General features: G+C 43.5%; 2 protein-coding genes, 1 long non-coding RNA gene and 2 other non-coding genes across 8 annotated transcripts in view; 1 reads left to right on the forward strand and 4 right to left on the reverse strand.

Annotated features, from left to right (window-relative positions):
* The window catches only part of LOC132539405 (uncharacterized), a 211,673-nt gene that overhangs the window by 175,903 nt on the left and 8,872 nt on the right, over positions 1-26,898 (reverse strand). The window lies entirely within an intron of this gene.
* Positions 2,889-2,995, reverse strand: LOC132539584 (U6 spliceosomal RNA). Its single transcript, XR_009550925.1, has one exon. It is a non-coding gene; the product is annotated as a U6 spliceosomal RNA (small nuclear RNA).
* Positions 3,582-21,345, reverse strand: NDUFB3 (NADH:ubiquinone oxidoreductase subunit B3). 2 transcript variants are annotated; one of them, XM_007520524.3, is made up of 3 exons: positions 21,212-21,345; positions 12,196-12,343; positions 3,582-3,867 (listed from the first exon to the last, which is right to left on the reverse strand). In XM_007520524.3, the coding sequence occupies exons 2-3, from the start codon at positions 12,339-12,341 to the stop codon at positions 3,711-3,713; spliced, it is 303 nt and encodes a 100-aa protein (XP_007520586.1). In that variant the 5' UTR covers positions 12,342-12,343; positions 21,212-21,345; the 3' UTR covers positions 3,582-3,710. The 2 variants fall into 2 exon arrangements, with proteins under 2 accessions (XP_007520586.1, XP_060050144.1); XM_060194161.1 differs by having other exon boundaries at positions 21,207-21,264.
* On the reverse strand, positions 6,745-6,848 carry LOC132539637 (U6 spliceosomal RNA). Its single transcript, XR_009550972.1, has one exon. It is a non-coding gene; the product is annotated as a U6 spliceosomal RNA (small nuclear RNA).
* HYCC2 (hyccin PI4KA lipid kinase complex subunit 2) overlaps positions 21,629-26,898 on the forward strand; it is a 74,352-nt gene continuing 69,082 nt past the window's right edge. Inside the window, exons 1-2 of one of the 3 annotated variants that reach the window (XM_060194163.1) lie at positions 21,629-21,691; positions 22,342-22,378. The gene's annotated coding sequence lies outside the window, so the exon portion shown is untranslated. Of the gene's footprint in view, positions 21,692-21,750; positions 21,802-22,341; positions 22,379-24,649; positions 24,771-26,898 lie in introns of those variants that run through there. The other 2 variants (XM_060194164.1, XM_060194166.1) reach the window with 2 other exon arrangements.

Raw genomic sequence — 26,898 nt, forward strand, 5'->3', positions numbered from 1 at the left:
CTGGTAACAAGCCCCCGCCCCCACCACCACCTTTATTTTCTCTGTTTGTTTTTTTTTTCGTGGTTTATTATTTACCAGGCAGTGGTACTAATGTTTCTTACATATGCCAGAGAGGGTTTTTTAAAATATTTTATTTATTTGGAGACAGAAATTGAGAGAAGAAAGGGGAGACAAAGAGGGATCAGAGCCAGAGAGCATCTGCAGCCCTGCTTCACCACTCGTGCAGCTTTCGAATCCACTACTCCTGGCGGTAATTTTTTTCCATTTTATAGGACAGAACAGAGAGAAATTGAGAGAGGAGGGCAAAGAGAGAAATACAGACTCCTGAAGATCTGCTTCACTGCTTGTGAAGCGACTCCTTTGCAGGTAGGAATCCGGGGGCTTTTACTGGGACCCTTGTGCGGGTGCTTGTGCTTAACCTGGTGTGTTATTGTCCACCCCTCCCATGACTATATATATGACAAAGAGGGGTTAGGCTGAGGAGACAACACAATAGTTATGCAAAAGACTCCCATGCCTAAGGCACTAAAGGTCCCAGATTAAATCCCCAGCACCACCATATGCCAGAGCTGGGCAATGAAAGAAAAAGAAGGAAAGAGAAAGAACCACGGTACTGACTCTTCCTCATGTGGCAGGGGCTGGGTTTAAACCTGGGTATCACACATGGCAAGGCAACACTCTTCAAGAAAGCTATTTCAGTGGCCTTTCCTCACCACCAGAATCATCATTAGGGATCAGTGTCAGCTCCTGGTGGCCTTTTCTCTCCCCTCTATTTTATTTAATAAGATGACATTGAGAGGGGAGGAGGAAGAAGGGGAGGGGAGAAAGATGCCACACCTATCGACTTGCTTCACAGCTTGTGAAGAGTCCCCCATACAGGTGGGGAGCAGGGCTAGAACTTGGGTCCTTGCTCGTGGTAGTGTGCCATTCATTCAGGTGTGCCACCTGGCTCCCCTTTCTTTCCTTTCCTTCTTCCTTTCTTTTCTTTCTCTCTTTCTTCCTTCCTTTCTTTCTTTCCTTCTTTCTATCTCACCAGAGCTCTGCTAAGATGTGGCTTATAGTGATGCTGGCCATTGAACCTGACATCTCAGACTCAGGCATGGCAGTTTTTTGCATAACCACTGTGCTATTCCTGGGGCCTACAAGGAAAGTTAAAATTGGGTTTTTTTGTTTGTTTGTTTTCTTGTGGAGCCCTTGCCTCATACACACATGACCTCACCACTCCTTTAGATAGACAAGAGACCATTTCTGCTGGTGTCAGTTATAAGAACACGGGGTGTGTGCATGACAAGGCAGGAGCCCTAGCAAGTGATTTATTTCTCTAGCTCTGGAAAGTAGTTCTGAGGAAGAAGCCACAAGGGTAATTTTAGGGCACGATAGAGTATTATCACATAAGTCAGGATGACTACAGTATAGTGGATACTCTGGATTGGCTGTGGAACTTAACATCAAAGTCTGAAACTCAGTGCCATTTTAGATTGTAAATGCCTCGTTGAGAAAATGGGAGAGGTTAAGACAAAGCGTTGGAATGAGGAACCTCATGCTTGAAGGTTCAACATCCTTCTCACTGTGCCAGCATCCGGGCTATGATTAGCATGAGTTTCAATGACCTTGGATCATACATTTTAGGAATGAATTCTAGAGAGTGGGGTGATGGTGCACATGAACCATGTGCAAGGAGCTGGGTTCAAACCCCTAGTCCCTACCTACAGGGGAGAAACTTCACAAGTGGTGAAGCAGGGCTGCAGGTGTCTGTCTTTCTCCCTATCTCCCCTCCCCCCTCAATTTCTCTATCCAGTAATAAATAAATTTTTAATTTTTAAAATTTTTGCCTCCAGGGTTATCACTGGGACTCAGTGCCTGCACTACGAATCCACTGCTCCTGGAGGCTTTTTTTCCATTTTGTTGCTCCTATTATTGTTGTTGTTATTGCTGTCATTGTTGTTGGATAGGACAGAGAGAAATGGAGAGAGGAGAGGAAGACAGAGAGGGAGAGAGATAGACACCTGCAGACCTACTTCACCATCCATGAAGCAACCCCTGCAGGTGGGGAGCCAGGGGCTCGAACCGGGATCCTTATGTTGGTCCTTGCACTTCATGCCATGTGCACTTAACCCGCTGTGCCACCGCCCAGCTCCCAAATAAATGATTTTTTAAAACTACAACAGACTCCTCTATTGTTATAAAACATCCTTTGTATTCTAAAAAAATATATATATATATTTCTGAGAGAGGAGGAGGCTAGGGTGACAGCATAATGGTTATATACAAAGACTTTCACGCCTGAGGCTCTATAATCCCAGGGTTAACCCCCTACACCACTACAAGCCAGTGCTAGTCTCTATCTCTGTATCTTTCTCACTCAAATAAATATTAAGAAAAAAAAAAAAAGAATGAGACAGAACTGCCAAATCATTGGGGAAACGGCTCATACGAAAACAGAGAGGAGAAAGAGGTGGGAGGGAGGGAGAGAGAAAGAGAGAGAGGGAGGGAGGGAGAGGAGGGGGTAGAGGAGGAGAGAAAGGAGAAGGGAGGGAAGGAGAAGGGAGGGAAGGAGAAGGGAGGGAAGGAGAAGGGAGGGAAGGAGAAGGGAGGGGAAAAGAGAGATGGGAAGGGGAAGGGAGGGGAGAGGAGAGAGGACCTCACACTTGAAGGCCCAATGCTTAAAGCACTGCACCAATTTCTGGGTTGCTCTTGATATTCTTTGACTAAACTATATTTTTCTTCATATTAAACAGTAACCTCAAAATTCTTTTGATTTGAGTTTGGAAGCTCTAGCTTTTCCATTCCTGTGTAAGCACTGCGTGCTGACCAACTGCGCCACTAGAGCTCCAGCTCCTCTACTCCTTTGCTTGTGCCCATCAATGACTTCACTTTTTTTTTTTTTTTTAAATATGGAACGCTTCACGAATTTGTGTATCATCCTTGCGCAGGGGCCATGCTAATCTTCTCTGTATCGTTCCAATTTTAGTATATGTGCTGCCGAAGCGAGCACATGACTTCACTTTTTAAAATAAACTTGGACATACTGAATAGAGTCAGAGGAACTGAGAGGGAGGAGAGCAGCAAAGAGGGAGACCCCTGCAGTCCTGCTTCACCACTCATGAAGCTCCCTCCGTAGGTGGGGACCAGGGGCTTGAACCCCAGTCCTTTAGCACTGTGACACAAATGCTCCCTTTGTGCAGCAGCACCCTCCCTCAACAACCGTAAAGGAGTTTTCACATAAACAGTTTCTATTTGAGTGTTTTTTACCCAAAGCACTGCTCAGCTCTGGCTTGTTAGTGGTGCAGGCAGGTGCGGACCTGAGCCACACATTCGGCAAGGCTGTCACACTCCCAGGCCATCTACCTCGCCACCTTCCTCTTCTGTCCGACTTTAAAGTTTCATGTCTTTAGAGAGAGGTACAGAGACCAAAATGTGCCCCCTCACCACGCACACAACGGCCCCTTGGCGCTGTCCATAGTGTTCCCCTGTGGTGCCAGGAAGCAAAGCCAGGATCTCCTCCTTGGTAAGACTTGTGCTGTCTGCTGAACTATCTCCTATCTCCTAGTCCCAGACACCAAACGACAAACAAACACAAATTTTCTTTGTTCATTTAAGTTTTACTAGTAGCTTTTAAGGGACAAACACACAAACAAGTAGGATACAACGAAGACACCTTGTTTGATACATGAGTTGAGAGGCCATTAAAATCCTTCCAGGCATTGTCTTCAATGATGCTTCTTTTCTTCCTTCCGGGACTCCAGGAAGTACTCAGCCCCTACAGCTACCACAAAGGCAGCAAACCCCCACTTGAATCCTTTCAGTATTGCACCAACAATGGAGACATTGTGTTTAAAGCCACCCATGAACCTCCATGCTTCATTGCTAGAGGGGAAAAAAAGAAAAAAGAAAATTCTAATGACACATAGCCTATGAGTATATGTACAGAGTAAGATATATTCAGTTGTTACCTTGTCAATAGACTTGAACAGATTTTATATAAAATAATATAAATGGAACACAGTAGGAACCTTTCTATGGAATAGGACAATTGAGTATGCATTCCATTTCACATAGAAGAGAAGAAAAACTACGTGATAATTTCCGAGTTGGCTATAACTCAAGATTCTTATAACTCACATCTATATACATATGTATATATACATATATGAGTATATACTCACACAACTACATGCACACAAACATGTCCTCAGGCAACCACATGCCTGTACATGGGAATCTACTGGGACAAACCCTCCCATAGAGGGTTTCTAGAGAATTCTACAGAATTCTCAAACATAAGACTCACTGTAGTCTAGTCATAAATCAGTTTTCTGTAATTTTGCCCACATTTGTCACTCACTACAGCCTCACATAGAGACACTTGGGGATTAATTTTGGGGCCTGCTCCCTTATACTAGAGTCACAATATTTTAGGCTGTGCAAGTTATTCAGCCTGTCAAGATCTGCTTCGTCAAAGACGGCTACTACAACTTATAATGTGATTGTACAGATTAAACAGGGTAGCAGCCGAGGAGATAGCTCAGTGGATAAAGCACTGTACTCTCATGCCTAAGGGCCCAAGTTTAATCCCTAACATTGCATGTGCCAGAGTAAGGCTATGGTTCTCTCCTTTCTTTCTCTACTTTAATAATAGTAATATTTTATTTTATGTAGTTTGGTAGGACAGAGAGAAATTGAGAGGGGAAAGGGAGACAGAAAGATACCTGCAGTACTGCTTCACCACTTGCGAACTGGGGGCTTGAACTCTGGTCCCTAAGCATTGTAACGTGTGCTCAACTAGGAGTGCCACTGTCTGACCCCAAGCACTTTTTTCATACAAAAATAAATCTTTAAAATGTTACTTACAAATTAAAAAGCTTCTTCACAGCAAAAGAAACCACTACCCAAACCAAGAGACCCCTCACAGAATGGGAGAAGATCTTTACATGCCATATATCAGGTAAGAGTTTAATAACCAACATATATAAAGAGCTTGCCAAACTCAACAACAAGACAACAAATAACCCCATCCAAAAATGGGGGGAGGACTTGGACAGAATTCACCACAGAAGAGATCCAAAAGGCTGAGAAACACATGAAAAAATGCTCCAAGTCTCTGATTGTCAGAGAAATGCAAATAAAGACAACAATGAAATATCACTTCACTCCTGTGAGAATGTCATACATCAGAAAAGGTAACAGCAGCAAATGCTGGAGAGGGTGTGGGGTCAAAGGAACCCTCCTACACTGCTGGTGGGAATGTCAATTGGTCCAACCTCTGTGGAGAACAGTCTGGAGAACTCTCAGAAGGCTAGAAATGGACCTACCCTATGATCCTGCAATTCCTCTCCTGGGGATATATCCTAAGGAACCCAACACATCCATCCAAAAAGATCTGTGTACACATATGTTCTTGGCAGCACAATTTGTAATAGCCAAAACCTGGAAGCAACCCAGGTGTCCAACAACAGATGAGTGGCTGAGCAAGTTGTGGTCCATAGACACAATGGAATACTACTCAGTTATTAAAAATGGTGACTTCACCGTTTTCAGCCAATCTTGGATGGATCTTGAAAAAATCATGTTGAGTGAAATAAGTCAGAAACAGAAGGATGAATATGGGATGATCTCACTCTCAGGCCGAAGTTGAAAAACAAGATTAGAAAAGAAAACACAAGTTGAACCTGAAATGGAATTAGTATATTGCACCAAAGTAAAAGATTCTGGGGTGGGTGGGTGGGTGGAGAGAATACAGGTCCATGAAAGATGATGAATGACATAGTGGGGGTTGCACTGTTAAATGGGAATCTGGGGAATGTTATGCATGTACAAACTATTGTATTTACTGTTGAATGTAAAACATTAATTCTCCAATAAAGAAATAAATTATTTTAAAAAATGTTACTTACACACATGTACAAACTACTGTTTTTACTGTTGACTATAAACCAAATCTCCCCATAAAGGAAAAAAAAGTTACTTATAATGAAATATGGTATAATGCATGATAGATTTAACAAAATATACACATAACTGATATAGAGGACAATAAAATATTGTTAAGAATGTTGGGGCAGGGGAATAGCCCACTGGCTACACAGAGAGACTGTCATGCCCGAGGGCCCAAAATCTAAGGTTCAGTCTCCTGCACAAGCCAGAGCTGAGCAGAGCACAGCACAGCTTTGGGAGGGGGGAAGGCGGAAAGAAGCTAAGAGGTATTCTAAATTGATTATACTATCTCTCAATGTCAAGATAACAACTGTCCTCAGTTCAACTGGTAAAGCATCAGACTTGACTACCTGACGTTATCTGGGTACCAGCGTGATACTCTGATCTGTCTCTCCCTCATTCTCATCTGTAATAAGCACAATAGATCTTTTAAAATGATTTTATTTATTTATTAGTGAGAAAGCTAGGAGAGAGAGAAAGAACCAGACATCACTCCAGTACATATGATGCTGGGGATTGAACAAGGGATGCTTTATCCACTATGCCACCTCCCAGGCCACAATACCACAGACTGAGCAGCCCTGCTGCATTTTCAAGTGTAAGGTCCCGATTCTGACGCTTGGTATTACGTGTGCCAGAGTGATACTCTGGTTCCTCATTAGCAACTAAGTCTTTTGAAAAATAAACAAATGTTTTAAAAAATTATCTTCAATGTATAGATTCACTGTAATGACAATCAAAATTACAGCAGGCGTTAGTAAAAACAGAGAAGTTCATTCTAAAATTAATCCTACTATCTCCCCCACCCCAAAAAATATGTAACAGTTCATCAATCTGAGTGTTACCCCTGTGCAGGGACCAAGCTGATCTCTGTATTATTCTAATTTTAGTATCTGCACTGCCAAAAGGAGAACTCATTCTTCTTCTCTTTTTAAAATTCATTTTCCCAGGAGTCAGGTGGTAGCACAGCAGGTTAAGCGCATGTGGCGCAAAGTGCAAGGACCTGCGTAAGGATCCCAGTTTGAGCCCCTGCCTCCCCTCCTGCAGGGGAGTCGCTTCACAGGTGCTAAAGCAGGTCTGCAGGTGTCTCTCTTTCTCTCCCCCTCTTCTGTCTTCCCCTCCTCTTTCCATTTCTCTCTGTCCTACCTAACAACAATGACATCAATAATAACAACAATAATAAGTACAACAACAGTGAAAAACAACAAGGGCAACAAAAGGGAAAATGAAAGAAAAAAATTCATTTTCTCAGAGCAGCTCTGGCCTGTGGTGGTGGTGCTGGGGACTGAACCTGCAACATCAGAGTCTCAAATTCTTTGCATAACTATTATGCTATCTCCCTAGCTTGGGAACACTCATTCTAACATTTAAATGCAAAAGAACTTTGACTAGTTTGAATAATTAAAAAACAAAATCCAGAGATCTTACACTACCTGATCTGAAGACAGTGTGGTACTGCTACAAGGGTTAACACACTGATCAGCGTAACAGAACAGAAGAATGCTAAAGCAGACCACAGATTCGTTAGTGATTTTCGGACAAGAGGATCAGTGTAAATTAACAGGAGATAGTTTTAATAAATAGTACTGAGGAGCCAGGAGCTTATATACCTGATTCCATACACACATTTCCATATGCAAGGACATGGGTTCAAGCCCCTAGTCCCCACTTGCAGGAGGGAAGCTTCATGAGGGGTGTAACATGTCTGCAGGTATCTCTGTTTCTCCCTCCCCTTTAATTTCTCTCCATCCTATCTAAAAAAAACCCAAAACAGTATTGGTGAGTCAAAAGGCCATATACACCCCAAGTTCATAGCTGGACTATCCCTTTTTTTAAAGAATTTATTTATTTATTTATTTATTTATTCATGAGAGAGATAGGAGGAGAGAAAGAACCAGACATCACTCTGGTACATGCGCTGCCGGGGATAGAATTCAGGACATCATGGTTGAGAATCCAATGCTTTATCCACTGCGCCACCTCCCGGACCACAGCTGAACTATTCTTAACAGTCAAAATAGAGAGTCAACCTGAATGAATATCCAGTGACAGATGATACAGTCAGGCACAAGAATTCTGGTGGCAGGTACAGTCAACTGTGCATACATGGAGGTGTGAAACTATACCCGTGAAATCTTCAGCTTTTAAGCCAACATTAAGGCCATAATAATACAAACAAACAGATAAATTGGCCTGGCCAGACAGTTCACCTGGGACGGCACTGGCTTTGCCATTCGTGTGAGCCGGACTAAGCCTGACCCCACTGCATTGGGGTAAGCTTCAGTCCTGTGGTGCCCCCTCTCTACTGTCTCTATGTGAATAAGTCACCCCAAGTAGTGAAGCACCAGCAACAACAAAACTAAGAACGACAATAACAATAATAAATAAGTGGTGATGAAACGACTTGATGTCCGTCCACATGTAAACATTCATTCATTGGCTGCCAGGGTTTCCACTGTTACTGTGTGCCTGCACAATTATGCGCCTCTTGGAAGACAGTTCTTTTTGTTGACAGACAGAGGGTGGGAGAGAGGTGCCGCAGCAGCACTGCTCCACAGCCCACAATACTTTCCATCTGCACGGTGCTTCCATCTGGGAGCTGGGCTCAAACCCGTGTCTGTATGCATGGTAAAGAGTATGTTCTACCTGATGGGCTAGCTCCTGGCACTTCACATACAAACATATGTACCGTCAATCTTTTCCTCACAAGGCAAGAATTAACTCAAGCCAGATGGCACATCTATAGTAAGAAAGAGAAGAACTAGTGCCTGGTTCTGCTCGTGTGGGGAGTATAAGGAACTGAAATACATGAGCCTAAAAAAAAAAAAAAGACCGATATCTCTCTAGGACTGTGAGAACCATGGGGGTGGGTTTTGGGGTATGAAACCACACCCCTATAATCTTATCTCTCATAAGCTATTGAGTCACTAATAAAAAGAGTCTAGAAGAAAGCTTAGGTGACAATCTTAGAATGCAAAATGTACAAAGCCCAAGAGAAAAACAGCGCTAAACTGGAAGTGGCTCATAGTTTAAAACATTCTGATTCTTTTTTTCTTTTTAAAGAATTTATTTATTCATGAGAAAGATAGGGGGAGAGAAAGAGAAAGAACTAGACCTCACTCTGGTACATGTGCTGCCAGGGATTAAACTCAGGACCTCATGCTTTAGAGCACAATGCTTTATCACCCTGTGCTACCTCCTGGAGGTTCTTTATTAAGAAAGTAAAGATGGTGCATTGCGCCAAAGCAAAGGATTGTGGGGGACGGTGGGCTAAGGGCTTAGAGTCCTGGTGTATGACGGTGGAGGACTTAGGTTGGGGAGGCGGCTCATGGGTAACTATCCTGGGAGATGAGAAACTGCGTGCCCTCCCCCCCATATTAGCACCTACACTGCAAACCACATCTCTCCTCCAGTGAGATGGCTGAAGGGAAAGGCTGCTCTTCAAGGTACGATTTTTTTCACCCTACTGTGAGTAAATCAATAGAGACAGCGGGCTAGGTGCACAGCATCATGGGAGTGCAAAAGACTCAGGTTCTATTACCAGTACTACTACCAGCCAAGGCTGAGTAGTGCTCTGGGTAAAGAGAAAAAGACAAGTGGAGAGATAAGGCAAAGTCTTGGATGAACATTTGCAAATTGATAGCTAATCATGGATAGAGTATTACAGAAATGAAGAACACTTACAAATTCTTTTTCTTTTTCCCTTTTTGTTGCCCTTGTTGTTTATTATTGCTGTTGTTATTGCTGTCATTGTTGTTGGAAAGGGCAGAAAGAAATGGAGAGAGGAAGGGAAGACAGAGGGGGTGAGAAAGATAAGACACCTGCAGACCAGCTCCCCTGCAGGTGGGGAGCTGGGGGCTCAAACTGGGATTCTTACACTGGTAAGTGTGCTACGCACCACCTACGCTTACCCCGCTGCACTACCGCCCATCTCCCACTTTTCCCCATTTTTTGTTGCCTTGTTGTTGTCATTATTGTTATTGTTACCACTGGTGTTGTTGGATAGGACAGAGAGAAATGGAGAGAGGAGGGGAAGACAGAGAGGGGGAGAGAAAGATAGACACCTGCAGACCTGCTTCACCGCCTGTGAAGTGACTCCCCTGCAGGTGGGGAGCTGGGGGCTCGAACCAGGATCCTTACAGGGTCCTTGTGCTTCGTGCCACCTGCGCTTAACCCGCTATGCTACCACCCAAATCCCGGCTTTTAATTATTCTAACCCACTTTTAAAACTTGAGGGATTCAAAACTGCATGCAGCATTAAATGCCATTTATTGTTCCATAAATCTCGAGACTCAAAAGCAATGCTAAATACACAAGCAAAGTGCTAAAACAACAAATAAGCTTACTTTCCCCCAAGTGGTTAGTATAAAAAACAAGTGGTCATACAAAAAGCAATGGGAAGAAAAGATAGAAAAGTTCTCCTCCAGTTACTCAAAGAGTTACATATTTTCAAATGCTCGGGTGCTTCTCTTCTCTCCCTAAGTAAAACAAAAAATGGAGGAAAGATGGGGCTACTCAGCAGCCACGTGAATACATAAGGTGCTGATGCCTGGGGCACCCTATCAGGTAAGTGCTGCCAGGGGACTGGGAGTTGGTGCATTCAGTTGAGTGCACATGCTGCACCGGCCTGGACCCAGGTTCAAGCCCCTAGCCCCCCAGCTGTAAGGGGGGCTCAATAGCTTCCCAAGTGGTGAAGCAGGGCTGCAGGAGTCTTTCTCCCTTTCTATCTCCCCAACCCACTCGACTCCTCTGTCTCTATCCAATAAATAAGCATTTAAAAACAAACAAACAACAAAAAAGTGCCTTCTGGGGAGTTGGCACGGTACAGTGCTAGACTTTGAAGCACTGCGTGTGCCAGAGTGGTACTCTGATTCTCCTACTTTTTGGACCACTGTACTGCACAGCTCTGGCTGGGATTGAACCTGAGACCTTAGTGCCTCAGGCACGAGTCTTTTTGCGTAACCATTATGCTATCTCCCCAGCTCACTCTCTCCTCTCTAATGATAAATAAATCATAAATAAAATAAAAATAGGTAAAAGAGCAATACTATCAAATGTTGATGACAGTGAGCAACTGAAAACCTCATAGACTACTTGTGGAAATGCAAAATGGTGGTTATTTTGGAAAGCAGGCATTTTGAATAAAAGTAACCAAACACTCACCATGTAATACAGAAATTCCACTTAGGAATTTACTCAAGAAAAATTGAAACTATTATCTTGGCAGCTTGTATTTGAATGGTTACAGCAACTTTATTCCTAATAGCCTCAAACTGGAAACAACCCAAATGGAAATCAACCAATGAACAGTGAAAAAGTAAGACATGTGCTTCAGTGGCTGTCAAGGGGGGAAGGGGCAGGGGAGATAGTCTAGTAGTTATGCAAAAAGACTTCCATGCCGGAGGCTCCAGAGTCTCAGGTTCAATCTCCCAAACCACCATGAAAGTGTTATGTGTGTTGTGTGTGTCCATCTGTCTGTCCCTCTAGATATGGATCTTTCTTTCATTAAAATAAAACAAAACATAATACTAATACTAATAAATCAAATTCATTCTACAACACTAAATAAAATTTAAAAAAGGAAAAATCTTGGATCTAAGGTAACAATGTGTATAAGTTTGAAAAGCAGTAAGCTAAGTGAAAGTGCCCAGAACAAAAGACCAAACACTGTGTGATTACAGTTCTATCAAATTCTGGAAAAGGCAACACCATAGACAGCAAACAGATCAATGGTTGCCAGGAGACGGGTGAGAGAGAGCACTGTGTGGGGAAGGGCAGCAGAACAGGTTGCTGTGCAGCTGTTATACGGTGATACGGTGCTCGCCAGGGAGGAGGCAATATTCATGACTGTGGCTATGGCTACACAGTTGTACAGAACATATACATAGGGGGCAGGGGTGGTGGTGGTGCACCTGGTGGAGCACATATGTCACCATGTGCAAAGACCTGGGTTCGAGTGTCCAGTCCCCACCCGCAGGGGGAAAGCTTACAAGAGGTGAAGCAGGGTTGCAGGTGTCTCTCTGTCTCTCTCCCTCTCTACCTTCCCCGTCCCTCTCGATTTCTGACTAAATTTTTTTTAAAAGCTAGAACATACACATCCAGTTCTTATATATTATATACTTATTGTGTATTCAATAAAATTACTCAAGAAAATGAATGTAAAAACCATTTTCAACGATCTTTAAAGCAAACAAAAATACACTGGAAGGAACAAAATACTGATTCTCTTGGATAAGTTTCATCTAGCTGAATTATTCCTACCGGGCCCATGGATCCCGTAATCCTCGTGCAGCCAGCTTTTCCTGGACCACTTCTAAAGGTGTTCCTTCAATCTTCCATTTCCTATAATCAGGAAGTTCCATTTTATTATGTCCATGTCCATGTCCATGTCCATGACCATGGCCCATATCTATAGAACAAAAATTGACAGAAGGGGAAAATGCACAGGCTGCAGATATCAAGTACATAAACTTACCTTTTCTGTCTCAAAGTCAACTATAAATATAAATCTGAAAAGTATGGATAAAGAGATTTTATTTAAAAAATACATATACAATCATATTCACACGTAGGAAACAATAATATACAAGACATAACAAAAGGAAATCCTACCATTAAGATGGCTCCAAGGGAAGAGACTTTCTGTGGTTTGGGAGGTTGTGTTGCAGTAGCATCAGACTTGTGAGTATAAAATCCTGAAGCAGATCCCAGACATCACCCACACCAGAGCAATACTCTGGGTCACTCTGGTTAACAGACAAGCAGCTGGGGAAATAGCTCAACTGGTGGAGGATCAGACTTTCATGCCTGAGGTTCCCAATTCAATCCCCAGCAGAGCACCGGCTCACAGTGGTGCTCTGGCCCACCTCTCCTCTCATAGAACAATCTTTATTTTTATCTCCAAAGTTATTGCTGGGGCTCTGTACCTGCACTACAAATCCACTGTTCCTGGATGCTATTTTCCCCATTTTTTGTTGCCCTTGTTGTTATGGTTATTATTGTTGTTGTCATTGCTGTTATTGGATAGGACAGAGAGAAATGAAGAGAGAAGGGTAAGACAGAGAGGAGGAAGAGAAAGATAAGACACCTGCAGATTTGCTTCACGGCTTGTGAAGCGACTCCCCTGCAGGTGGGGAGCTGGGAGCTGGAACCAGGATCCTCAATAATAACCACAACAATGATAAAACAAGGGCAATAAGGGGGCGGGGGGAGAATGGCCTCCAGGATCAGTGGATTCCTGGTGCAGGCACAGAGCCCCAGCAATAACCCTGGAGGCAAAAAAAAAAAATTTCCTGAAAGTAGCACAGACAGAAAGTGGTCTGGCTGGACTTTGGATCTTGTCATTTCAGAGCCGTCCTCACTCCCGACTAGTAAGCAGTAGTGTGTTATGGGCAGTCCCTTGGTGATGCATACACAGGGGCTGGGAAGCTGGCTGAATGGGACAAAGTGCGGCTGTGCCAAGTGTGTGGTTCAGGTCTAAGCCCAGCCCCTGCCTCAAGGAAGGAAGCTTTGGTGCTATGGTTGGGGTCTCTCTCTCTCCTTCTCCCTCTCTCTCTCTCTAACAAATGTTGACTTGAGCCCCAGCACCACATGGAGGAAACTCCATGGATGGTAGAGTGGGTTGCTGAGGTGACCATCCTTATCTGCCTCGCTTTGAAAATTAAATTTAAAAAAAAAATTTTTAAAGGCTCATGAACTGTGGATCAATGCATGTGTGAGGCCTCTGGTACCACACAAAATTGTTTAATTTCAGAAATGAAAATGGAAACATTGTCAGGAAATTGAAGCCTGGTTCAAAGTTACAACAATATTGCTATGGTTGAAATATAAAACTTCGAAATCATGATTTTTTTTTCTAGATAAAATTCCTCTAAGTCAATGTCTTTATATAGAGTATTTTTGAAAGTTACTTTACTATCTTTTATTAATACATTTCAGTGACTTTATAAAAAAGAACAAAAAAGTTCAACAGTACTATTCTAGGGAAATTTTCATTTCCTTTGGAAAGTTATTTACTGCTCCCTCCCTCCCTACCATTGCTACTTTATAGTGAGGGCAAGGTCCTGAAGAGGCCCACAAGAGGGCTTATGATGACATTCCTGGTGGAAGTGACCAGTGGTGGTGAAGAGGGTTTATTGGAGGTCTAGGCCCATCACATCTGTATGGGAATCCAAGGATTCCCTGACTAGAGCCCCAGATGCTGGGGTGGTCTGGTACTGACCCAAAAGGCCATTATTATGCGAGCCAGTCTCCTGCCCTTATATAGCTTTTGTAGTCCTTTATCTGAGGAGCTTAAGACTTTCTCCCAGTTGTTAAAGCATTGAGTGTCATTTGCTGTATCCAAACTGATATTCGGTGTATGGGGTCGGGCCTCCAGTTGGGGAGGAAATACACCTAGGATTTTAGAGGGGTATAAGTTTTACTGCATTGACTTATTTGATGATTCTAGCAAAGATTTTCATAGGACAATAACTGTTCTTTAGTTGATAAATATTTTTTCCCAGTATATCTCTTGGCCAATTGTATACAGTGTTTCTTCTAAAGATTATCAAGGGGCATTCTACCTTGCCACTTGAGGAAGTCTGGTCCTAAGATAAGTGCAGCCTGCAATGTTCCCAGCTGTGACCATGAACTGTGAGCTCAGTCTGACAGGGACTCAGTCTGACAAGTTACACAGGCACCTGTGCTAAATGTGAATATATATGTGCCCTGGGCCAGGTCAATAGGGTAAACAGTTCATTGTATTTATGTATTTTCTTCAAGTTTGGAAGTTACTCTGACCAATCCAGCTTTCTAGCCCCGTTCTCAACTCTGACACCATCTTCCCAGACAGTATTTTTAGTTCACTTGCATGTTAGCTATCAAGCTCAAGCAAAAATCACTAAAGTCAGGGTCCCCTAGGAATATACCTCAAACAGACTTCCTAGCTTCATTCTACCCTAAGATCCCTATTCTCATCTGCTCTATTCCTCTTTTTTGGTTCCTGTTAAGAAATCATTTTGTCCTACTTCATATCATAACTGGCTTTCAAACACTAAGTTGCAGATGCTACTATGATTCCATCCTGACCTCCATGGGCAGATGACCTCACAAAAGTGTCCTGGAACCTGACGTTTCCAGATCCTTGCCTGCTAGGGAAAGATGGCTGGGGGTAGGGGCCGGGTGGTGGCGCACCTGGTTCAGCGCACATGTTACAATGTACAGGACCAGAGTTCAAGCTCCCAGTCCCCACCTACAGGGTGAAAGCTTTCTGAGTGGTGAAGCAGGGCTGCAGCTGTTCTCAGTCTCTCTCACTCTCTATCAGCCCATTCCCTCTTGATGTCTACCTGTTTTTATCCAATAAATAAATAAATAAAGATAATGCAAAAAAAATTCTTTTTAATGGGCTGGGGATATGGATCAATCTGCCAATGTCCATGTCCAGTAGAGAAGCAATTACAGAAGCTGGTCCTAACCAATTACATAAAGTAATTTGAGGGGCCAGGTAGTGGCACACCTGGTTGAGCACACATGTTACAATGTACAAGGACCCAGGTTCAAGCCCCTAGTCCCCATGTGACAGGGAAAACTTCACCGGTGATGAAGCAGTGCTGTAGGTGTCTCTCTATCTCCACCTTCCTCTCAATTTCTAGCTTTCTCTAGCTGATAAAAGATCTTTGGTCCATATTCCGAGAGGGGGGAAAAATGATAGAAAATGACCAAAGGGTTCTGAACTCCAATTCCATCAGAACCCAGTGAGAAAAGAGGCGGAAAAAAGAAGTACATTTGGAAGTAATAACAGGTGTAAGACTGACTTACAAAGGAAGAGAAGGGTAGTCGGGCAGTAGCGCAGCGGGTTAAGCGCATATGACGCAAAGCGCAAGGACCTAAGGATCACAGCTAGAGCCCCCAGATCCCCACCTGCAGGGATGTCGTTTCACAGACGCTGAAGCAAGTCTGTAGGTGTCTGTCCTTTTCTCTCCCTCTCTGTCTTCCCCTCCTCTCTCCATTTCTCTCTGTCTTATCTAACAATGACGACATCAATAACAACAACAATAAAAAACAACAATGGCAACAGAGGGGAAAATAAATAAATATAAAATAAAAGAAAGGAAGAGAAGGCAGGACAATAGAAAAAAAGGCCAATATATATAAATATAGTTATAGAATTAATAGTCAACCCATATCTGTGAACTTAGGAGAACCACTGAAGTTTCCAATGGAGGGAATAGGACACGGAGCTCTGGTGGTGGGGATGGTGAGGAATCACACCCCATTATGTCACAATTTTATAAATCTACATTAAATAACTAGTAAAGAATTATTTACGGGCAAGGATAGAGAGCATAATGATTATGCAAAAAGACTGTCATGCCAGAGGGTCTATCGTCCCAGGTTCAATCCCCCACACCACCATAAACCAGAGCTGAGCAGTGCTCTGGTTAAAAAATAAATAGAAATTAAAAAAAAAGAATTATTTACTGCTCAGAACAGTCATAAATCAACAATATCCTGATCACTTAAAGGAAGAATTTGGAATTTCTCACATGCACTTTGGTGCTGCATAGATCTAGCATCAAATCCTGAATGTATAAACACAATTAATAGCTGTAGTGTCTTGGGGAAATCATTTTTATAAGGTTACAAAGATTTAAAAAAATTTTTTTTTTAACCAAAGCACTGATCAGCTCTGGTTTATGGTGGTGCAGGGGATTGAACCTGGGACTTTGAACCTGGGCATGAGAGTCTCTTTGCATAACCATTATGCCATCTACCCCTTCCCAGGTTACAAAGACTTTTCATATGACATAACAAAATATAACCTGCAAGGCAGTGAGGATAGGGGAAAACATACTGTGAGGTGCCTTTCACTTTTACAGCTAGGTGGTGAGAATGTGACTTATCACAGCCATTCTGCAAAAACCACAGCATGACCTAGAAAAATGGAACATTTGATATACACTGTGACCTAACAATTTCGCTGGGTAAATGTATTCAAGATTTACACTGTTCAATAAGAAAAGTGGTTCAGTGTGTGTGTTGCATGTATGAGGTCCTACTTTTGATCCCTAGCACATCAGAGAGAAAAAAAGACAGTGAAGCAGATTCCATGGACTGTAGGACTATGCTTTGTATGCTTTCTCACTCTTACAAAAATAAAAAAGTGGGGAGTCGGGTAGCGCAGTGGGTTAAGCACAGGTGGCGCAAAGCGCAAGGACTGGTATAAGGATCCCGGTTCAAGCCCCCGGCTCCCCACCTGCAGGGGAGTCGCTTCACAAGCAGTGAAGCAGGTCTGCAGGTGTCTATCTTTCTCTCCCCTTCTCTGTCTTCCCCTCCTCTCGCCATTTCTCTCTGTCCTATCCAACAACAACAATAATAACTACAACAATAAGACAAAAAGGGCAACAAAAGGGAATAAATCAATAAATAAAATATTTTTAATTTTTTTTAAAAAATAAAAAAGTGGAAACTGGACTGGGAAGCGGTACAACAAATGTTTCACAGGCATAAGTCCTGGTACTGCAATGAAAAAAGATTCAAAATGCTTTCAAGTTGTTAAAATTGTGCTGCTATACACAGACCTCTTTGGATTTGGTGAGCTTACTTCTTTAGGATTTATCTCCAGAAGGGTAGGGAGAGGGCTGGGAGGAAGGAGCCAGCTTTGAGGTCCTGGTGGACAAGGATCTAAGCTGGTGTAGAAGTGTTTTGTAGACACTTATCACACTGAGATGAGAAATCCTACCCATATGTCAACAACTGAACTATAAATCATTATAACCCCACAATAAAGTGGTAAAAGATAATTCAAAATGAATTCTAAAACCAGTTACTGGAAAATTTTTAAGTGCATTTGGAACAACTTACATATATATTTTTCAACTGTGAATTTTGTGAAATATAAACAAATCAACCATTTGTATTTATAAAAAGCAGTACATCAATGTTCTATTATGTGTAGACTTAAGAGAGCAGATAGCTTAGTGGTTAAGCAAAAAGGTTTTCTTTTTTTATATTTATTTATTTCCTTTTGTTGCCTTGTTTTATTGTTACAGTTATTATTGATGTCGTTGTTGTTGGATAGGACAGAGAGAAATGGAGAGAGGAGGGGAAGATGGGGGGGCAGAGAAAGATAGACACCTGCAGATCTGCTTCATCGCTTGTGAAGCGACTCTCCTGCAGGTGGGAAGCCTGGGGCTTGAACTAGGATCCTTACGCCTTTCGCTTTGCGCCACGTGCGCTTAACCCGCTGCGCTACCCAACTCCCACAAAAAGGTTTTCATGCCCGATGTACCAAAAGTCCCAGGTTCAATCCTCAGCACCACCATATGCTGGAGTTTAGCAGTGCTTTGGTTACAAAATGTAAAATAAGCATACACTGCATGGAATTTTAAGATGTAAAATATTTCATTAGTTATCTTTTAATACTAATTAATCAGGATGATTATCTAGAATATGCTTGGAGAGATAAAATAAATGTGACTTATAAATATATTGCCCCTGGAAACTCTCGAATGAAGATAACAAAAGAAGGAGGGGAAATAGGCTCCAAAGTCCCAGGGTCAATCCCTTGCAACACCATAAGCCAGAGCTGAGCAGTAAAAAAAAAAGATGACACAAGACATAATAGACATATAAGAACATTTTAAGCTACAGGGTTTATGTTAGCTACAAACTGAAAATGAGTCAAATGTTGAACAGCCAATTTTTTCCATAGATTTTATTAACCAGAGCACTGCTCAGTTATGGTTTATGATGGTATGGGGACTGAACCTGGGGCTCTGGCATGAGTCTTTTTGTATAACCATCACCTGGGGATATGCTATCATCTGCTGGGGGACAATAACAAATTAATTATGAAAGGATCACACCATGAAATAGTTCACAGTGAAAGCGAACATGCGTGAATTTTACACATACAAACAAGATGAATCAGAAAAAATGGATCATCGAATACACTAAAGGATGTGATTGTATATGGCAGGCTAGGGATCAGGTAAGATCCCACAGGAAGCGTCTAAGGGAACTGTAGTTAATGTACCCCAAAGAACTTTCTATTCGCACCCTCAGGAGTCGCCACCAGATTTTAGTATCATGAACATTCTGTAGGGATTTATGTAGTAAGGCCCATAAACAACTGTGATGTCTAAGATGTTTCTTGCCCCTTCAATCAAATCGGGGGGGGGGGGGGGAGGGCTGGGTAGTAGTGCACCCAGTTGAGTGCACTTGTTACCACACACAAGGACCTAGCTTTGAACTCTGAAGCAGGTCTGCGGGTGTGTAGCTTTCTTTCCTTCCTATTGTCCCCCTCTCCTCTCAATGTCTCTCTGTCCTAACAAAATAGTAAAAAATGGCCACTGTAACCCTTTAAAATAGCCTTGTTCCACAGAACAAACTAAAATATGGTGGTGCTGGGAACAGCTCAGCAGTGGAGCACTAACAGGAGATTTCAGGTTGGCTCCCCCACACCACTAATGCCAGCCTGAACGGTGCTCTAGCCTGGATCTCTCTCAGAAAAATGAGCGGCCCAGCATGTGGGTCAATGGCTGGAGCAAAGTGTCCCAAGCAATGCAGGTGCCAGACTGTGGCGGTCTCCTACCATCAGTAAATAGATGCTGAAAACATTGAGCTAGCAAGACAGTGCACTTGGGATAGTGCGCTGCTTTCTCCTGTGCACTGCCCCACCCTGAGGGAGGAAGCTTTGGTGTAGCGGTCTCTCTGACCCTCTGCTTTTCTGTCTCTATCTGAAACAAGAATCTAAAGATCCCTAGAACTTGATAATGTGACAACTTATGACAATTACTCAACAAGATTGATTATTGAAGTTCCAGAGCTGTTTAATCAACAACAGCAAGAAAACTAGCCCAACAAAAGAGGGAACATGTAAACATAATTTTTAATCTTTTTTTTTTTTTTTTTACCAGAACACTAGTGCAGCTCTTGTTAATGGTGGTGCTAGGTATTGAACCTGGGACTTCTGGTGCCTCAGGCATGAGAGTCTTCTTGCATAATCATTGTGCTATCTATCTAGCTCTTCACCATGAAATTTTAAAGAATTACTGGGGTTGAGGAAGACAGCAAATGACACTGCAAAAGGCCTTTCATGCCTGAGGCTCTGAGGTCCCAGGTTCCACCCCCAGCACCCTCATAAACCAGAGATTAGTAGTGAGTGGTCTGACCTCTTTCACCAGCAGTCCTGGAAATGTATTCACAAAATCAACTTACAAATTTGGTGGAGGCGTGGGGGGAGAGGGGTAAGTAGCATAATGGTTATGCAAACGGATTCACATGCCTTAGGCTCTAAGGTTCAATCCCCCGCACCACCATAAGCCAGGGCTGAGCAGTGCTCTGGTTAAAAAAAATTTTTGGCGAAGACCAACCTCCACTAAAGGAGGCTGCCGTACTTCCCGTGAGAAAGAGGGTCACGACACAAGTAATTTTACTGTTTACCGAGACCAAAGTATCTATCACAACTTTGCCTCCTTACACACATACTCCAGTGTGTATATACCAGGGGATTGAACCTGGGACTTTGGAGCCTCAGGCATGAGAGTCTGTTTGCATAACCAGTATGCTATCTACCCCCACCCTCTAAGATGTTTCTTGCCCCTTCACTGCCACCCCAAGAATCAAATCTGGGGGGCTGGGTGTGTATATACCGGTGTACACACCTGCTATATAAATACAGGGATAATTTTGTATACTGCTTTTCTAATAAACATTCGTAGCAGAAAAAAAAAGTAATTGAAACTGTAAATGCTTTCGATCAGGCATTATAATGATCAATCATCCCTATTTTCGAAAACAATTTTTTTTTTTAACTTGGGAGCTGTTCTACTTCATTCGATTCAGAGAAACTAGGGGATGCATTGGATCGACCTTCTCGTGGTGCATCCCGTGAGTACCCATTCATCGGGGAAACTGACGATCCTTCCTAGCCGACTGAATCCACATGGATCCCAGTCACTTTCAAAGCCAGCAACAAGCAGCTCCTGACAGTTTTCAAACTGAGGCTGTTGACTAGCTACGGAAGAAGGGCAAACGCTAGAAGAAGAAGAAGAGAAACTAGCACAGGGTGCTGGGAGTGGGAGCAGAGGGGAAGAGCGCCGGCGACCCCGCGCTCTGCGTCCTCGGTGCAGCCCGCGCCACCGGCGCTTCAGCCTCTCCTCCCAGTGCTTCCGTCGCCTTCTCTTTCGAGCTGCCCCCTCTTGCCATCCTTCTCCATTCCATCTCTCTACCATTCCCAAAACAGAGGCTCGTGTTCATTACCACACAAGAGGTGCCCCGACACCTACTTTACCTGACAGCAATCTGACCTCTCAGGACACTGAATATTCAACCCTCCAGCAGGAGGCAACCGGAAACGTAGATTGTAACCTGAAGTACCTTCCGGCAAGAAAGCAGAGAAGCTACTTAACGTTCCGGCACTGGGTCACACATTCTTGGACCAAGGGGCATTTGCAAAAAGAAAGATGGAAGTCGACATTTTTATTCCCACTACAGCTGTGAATACGTAGTCTAAGATAAGAGAAACTGTGGGGAGAGATAGAAGGGGTGCCGGGGGCGGAAAGGCAGAGAAGAGACTATGTTTCCCTAGCTTGCAGACCGGAATCCTTAGGTATTGCACAGAGGGGCGGGCCGCGGACATACTCTAGCCAATAACCGGGGCTGTTGTTTAGAGCGTGAGACCGTCCAATGGGAGAGCAGCTTATTGCCCTGCAGTTGGCAGGCTGCTGCGGGAGGCGGTGGCGGCAAGAAGCCGGAGGCAGCGGGGTGACAGGTAGGCGGCGGCGGTGGCGCCGCTGTCTTGGGGGCAAGCCGAGGGCTAGAACTGAAGGGACCTTCTTCTTCTTCTCCGCTTGCAGGAGCTCGACTGGGGCTCGGACGCGGGTCGAGTGGGAAAGGGGGTGGTGGGTGGCTTGGAAGCCTGTCGTGACCCGGCGGCAGGCAGCTGGGGGGGTCGTGGCGGGGCCGCGGCGGTTGCGGGGATCGGCGGGCGGAGGACGCGGCACCTGCGGGCGGCGCGATGCGGGGCGCTGGCGCTGCTCAGCTGGCTGCCTCCTGCCCGGGGCTGTGCATTATGTAACCGCGGCCGCCCTCCTCTCCCCGCGCTGCTAGCTCGCCCCCCCTTGCAGGAGAAAGTCTTGCAGCCTATTGATGTGTCGGAATAGCCTGCCTGCCTCCTCTTCTTCTTTTTCCTATCTCCTTCCCCCCCCTTCTTCCATCTCCCCCGGCTGCTGCGCTTCGTGCCCTGCAGGCTCTGCAGGGGAGCAGTCACGAAGCGCCGAGCTTGGGATGGACTGGGCTGGGGAGCTGTCAGCTGGACGCGAGCATGTCCTGGTTCATGCTCTCGTAGTCCGTGGGTTTGTTTGTTTGTTTGTTTATTTGAAGGGCAAAGCTGATCAGGACTTTTTTTAAAAAAATCCTCAGGAGCGCGGAGAACCTAAAAAATAATCTATAGTACGAGGTAAGTGCAAGATGGGGAATGGCTAGAAAAAGAGCCAGAATATCTTCATTCACCTAGATGCTGTGCGTGTTAGGGGCTGGGACAACGAGCTGGTGACTGTGACTTTGAATGGTTTGCTTCTTTTTTTTTTTTTTTTTAAGTCTGGAAACTAGTTGTGAGTATTTCTTAGGTGTAAATGTTATTCTTTACTAGCCTCTTAGTGGGAAAATGTGTTTACAGAAATCATTCTGAACTGTGTGGTTTGTTTTGTTTTGTTTTTTGCCCCTCCCCAAGTTTTTATAATTGCATGATGACATACATAGCTCAGATGGGAATTTTGTTCAATTTGTGTTATGGAATAGCAAACTACATTATTAATTTTCTGGCTCACCAGACACCGTTTTAAAAGAAGCATTGTGAAATTGTTAAAACGTAGGTTGCTTGAAATGTTGCCGTTAGCTTATAAAAATAAGAATGAATGTGATGTCGAATCTTTCCAAACTGGTTTTAGTACTGTTGATAGAAAAGCTTTGAAAGGTGCGCCGTTAGAGTTTATTCTAAGGTATTTGGAGTACTAAGATGTTTATCATTGCTTCAGATGAAATTTTTAATCTGGTGTTTTTAATTTTTAATCCTTCATTCTTTGCCTTTTCTTAATCTTTCCATAAGAATAATACTGTCTTAGTCACAGAAGAATACATGTGCTTCTATTTTAGATGCAATACGTGTGAGTACCTGTGAACAAATTTCTGCTATTATGCAGGGTGGTGTGTGTCTTTCTCTGTGTGTTTCTTATTATATAACCAGTCTGCTAGGGCTGTCTTTGAGAACTAATGGTTTATTTTGAATGGCCAGTAGGTGTCATTGTAGAATGTAATAAAATTGAATACAGAATAGGAAATTACCAAGTGGTTTAGAAACATTACTCCAAATTAGAACATTGTACTTGATTGGTTATTTATAACTAACTAGAAGTTCTGTTCTCTGACACATTTAAGTGTTGGAACTGTTTATAAGGAATTTGAAACAGTGGCAATATAGATGTATAATCACTTGTTCACTTATTTATTTTTAAGATGTTACTTATTTATTAATGAGATATATAGGAGTAGAAAGAGAAAGAGCCAGGTGTCACTCTGGTACATGTACTGCCGGAGATCGAACTCTCAGCCTCATCCTTGAGAGTTCTGAACACCCCTTTATTTATTTTATTAACTTGAACAGAGAGATAAAGAGCCAGACATATTTAATACTCAGAATTGAGCCTGGCATATTTGATACTCAGAATTGAACTCAGAAGCACATGCATGTAAACCTCCCTGTACCCTCTGTGCCACCTACTGGGCCATAGGAGGTAGTTGTTCTTAAATTGAATCTTGAACGCTGATTTTTAAATCTTTTTTCATTAAGCTGTCTTTCTTCTTGACATGTAGTACAGACTCAGGTTGGTTTTTCTTCTTTCTTCCTTTGGAAGCCCCCCTGGGCTTCGCTGGTCTTCAGTTTTCAGATGGAGGCAGGGAGAGACAAGGAAGAAGTGCCATGGTATTCCATGGCACTTGGAGAACTAGAAACTAGGTCCTGCATAATAAAGCAGGTACTGTCCTAGGTGAGCTAGCTTGTTGACCTCTGCTTAAATTTTTTAAAATATTTATTTGCTTATTAATGAGAGAGGAAGAAAGAGAAAACCAGAGCGTCACTGTGGCACATGTTAAAGGCAGGGAGTGGGCCCCAGACTTGATGCCACACTGTTTGGTTATTTTTAACATAGAGTTTTGTAAACTTACGGTAGTTTTTTTTTTTTTTTTTTTTTTTTTGAGTTCTACAATGATTGGGACTTCCAGCTTGTATACTTTTTATTATTATCTTTATTTTATTTATTGGGTAGAGACAGCCAGATATTGATAAGGAAGGCAGTGATAGATAGGGAGAGAGACAGATACTTGTAACACTGCTTCACCATTCATAAAGCTTTCCCCCTGCAGGTGGGGACTGGGGGCTCAAACCCTGGCCCTTATGCATTATAATGTGTGCGCTCAACCAGTTGTACCACCACCTGGCCCCTAAATAAGGTGTTTTTTTTTTTTTTCCGCTTCCTGGGTTATCACAGGCACTTGGTGCCCACACTACGAACCTACTGCTCCTGGAGGCCATTTTCCCCCTTGTTGCCCTTGGTGTTTATCATTGTTGTTATTGCTGTTGTTTCTGTTGGATAGGACAGAGAGAAATGAAGAGAGGAGGGGAAGGCAGAGGGGGAGAGAAAGACAGACACCTGCAGACCTGCTTCACTGCCTGTGAAGTGACCCCCCACCTGGGCTTTGGGGAGATAACGTTCCAGGACACATTGGTGAGATCGTCTACCTGGGGAAGTCAGGATGGATTCCTGATAGCATCTGCAGCTTGGTGACTGAAAGGGGTAAGATATGAAGCAGGACAAAATGATTAATGAACAGGAACCAAAAAGTAGGAATAGAGCAGATGAGAATAGGGATCTTAAGTTGGAAAAAAAGTGAGGAAGTCTATTTTAGGCATGTTCCTAGGGGCCTATGACTTATGTAGTTTATGCTTGAGTTTGATAGCTAACATGGAGTTGGACAAAAATATTGGCTGAGAAGATGGTGTCAGAGTTGAGAACAGGGCTAGAAAGTTAGATTTGGACAGAGAGTAGCTCCCGATCTTGAAGAAAATCTGTGAATACAATTAACTGTTTACCCATTCACCGGACCCAGGGCCCACATATATTCATATTTAGCACAGGAACCTGTTTAACCTCTGAGTCCTGTCAGTCTGAGCTTGAAGTTCATGGCCACAGCTGGGAACATTCTAGGCTGCACTCATTTCAGGACCAGTGTTCTTGAGTAGCGGAGGGTAGGCTGACCAGCCTCCTATCAAGACTGGGATACTTTCTACCTTTGCTGCTTTATAGAGAGGACAAGTTCCTGGAGTGACCCACGAGAGGCTGATGGCTGTGACCAGTGATGGTGGAGAACAAACACCTCATCACAGACCCCTGCAAGTGTCAACCCGGCTTTGACCTAGCACGTTATGATTGGGCGCTCCTCAATCGCTATCAAACAGGCCATGGCCGGTGCACCCTATGTTCCATCGCTGGGGAGCCAGAGACGACCCGAACTGCCCCTGCGGCTACAGACAGACTATGACCCACATAGTCAACGACTGCCACCTCTCCAGATTCAAAGGAGGTCTCGAAACTTTACATCAGGCTCAACCTGATGCTGTTGACTGGCTACGGAAGAAGGGCAAACGCTAGAAGAAGAAGTGATGGTGGAGAGAGGGGTCTAGAGTGTTGTATGCTTTACATTGGGTAGTTCTCCCCCGCCAAGAGAATTGCATCAGTCCTGTTAATTTCGTGGGCCCGCTTGGCCCTGCCCCTAGAAAACCCGCCAGAGTTCCAGAGTGACAGAGTTAGAGAGGGTTCCTGAGTTCCAGAGTAAGAGAGAGTGCTTGTGCCGCTGCAAAGAGACAGCAGAGTTCTGTTTGGTGATTAGTTTGTCTTAGTTTATGAATCGTTGTTCCTGAATAAAGAAATACAGCTTCCCTGCCCAGCCGTTGTCTCCGCGTCTCTGTTACCCACTCGTGAAGCTAAACCGCCCAGCAAGAGCCTCCAAAATAATTTTAACAACACTAGAGGTCTGGGCCATCATATCTTCGTGGGAATCCAAGGACTCCTTGACTAGGGGTGGTCTTAGCTCACAGTTCTTTAATAGCTGACTGGTTAAACAAACTCAGAATCTGTACCATGAACTGCTGTGTAGCAATAACAACAATGAGCTATCAATACATGGAGTTTATATGTGCCTAAAATGAAAGCCTCCATCAAAAGGTTTCCGTTCCCCTTTCCTTCCATCCCTCCTTCCTCCTGTCTGGTAGAGGAAGAGTTAGAGAGTGAGACACAACAGCAAAGCTTGCTTCAGCCTTGTGGGGGCCAGGCTCCAACTTGGGTCGAACACATGACAGAGCAACACACTGTCCAGGTTTCGCTGGCTCTATATGCCATTCTTGAAATAATAGACTTGTAGCTAGGGAACTCCCTTGGTTCCAGTTCTGTATCTAGACTATGGTTGTATAGAATTGCACACATACACACACACACACACACCCACACACACCAGACCAGGGTGTGCTTACAAAGCTGGTCATATTTCAGTAACCTCATTGGATTGTTTCCATTGGAGGAAACTGGGCCAAAAAGAAGAATAAAGAGGGTTTATTTTCCTTTTTATATTATAAAAGGTATTAATGAGAAAGAGCCAGAGCATCACTGGCACGCATGTGGACCTTAAGCTGAAAGGGCCAGTGTTGTACCACTTCTTGGGCTGCTCAGTTCCTTTTACTTTTTTTTCTTTCTTTTTTTTTTTTTTTTTAATTTAACCAGAGCACTGTTCAGCTCTGGCTTATGGTGGTGCGGGGGATTGAACCTGAGACTTTGGAGCCTCAGGCATGAGAGTCTCTTTGTGTAATCATTATGATATCTACCCTCTGCCCAGGTCCTTTTCTTTTATTACTATTATTGTTGTTATTTA

The sequence above is a fragment of the Erinaceus europaeus genome, chromosome 7, assembly GCF_950295315.1.
Source record: "Erinaceus europaeus chromosome 7, mEriEur2.1, whole genome shotgun sequence".
NCBI lineage: Eukaryota > Metazoa > Chordata > Mammalia > Eulipotyphla > Erinaceidae > Erinaceus > Erinaceus europaeus.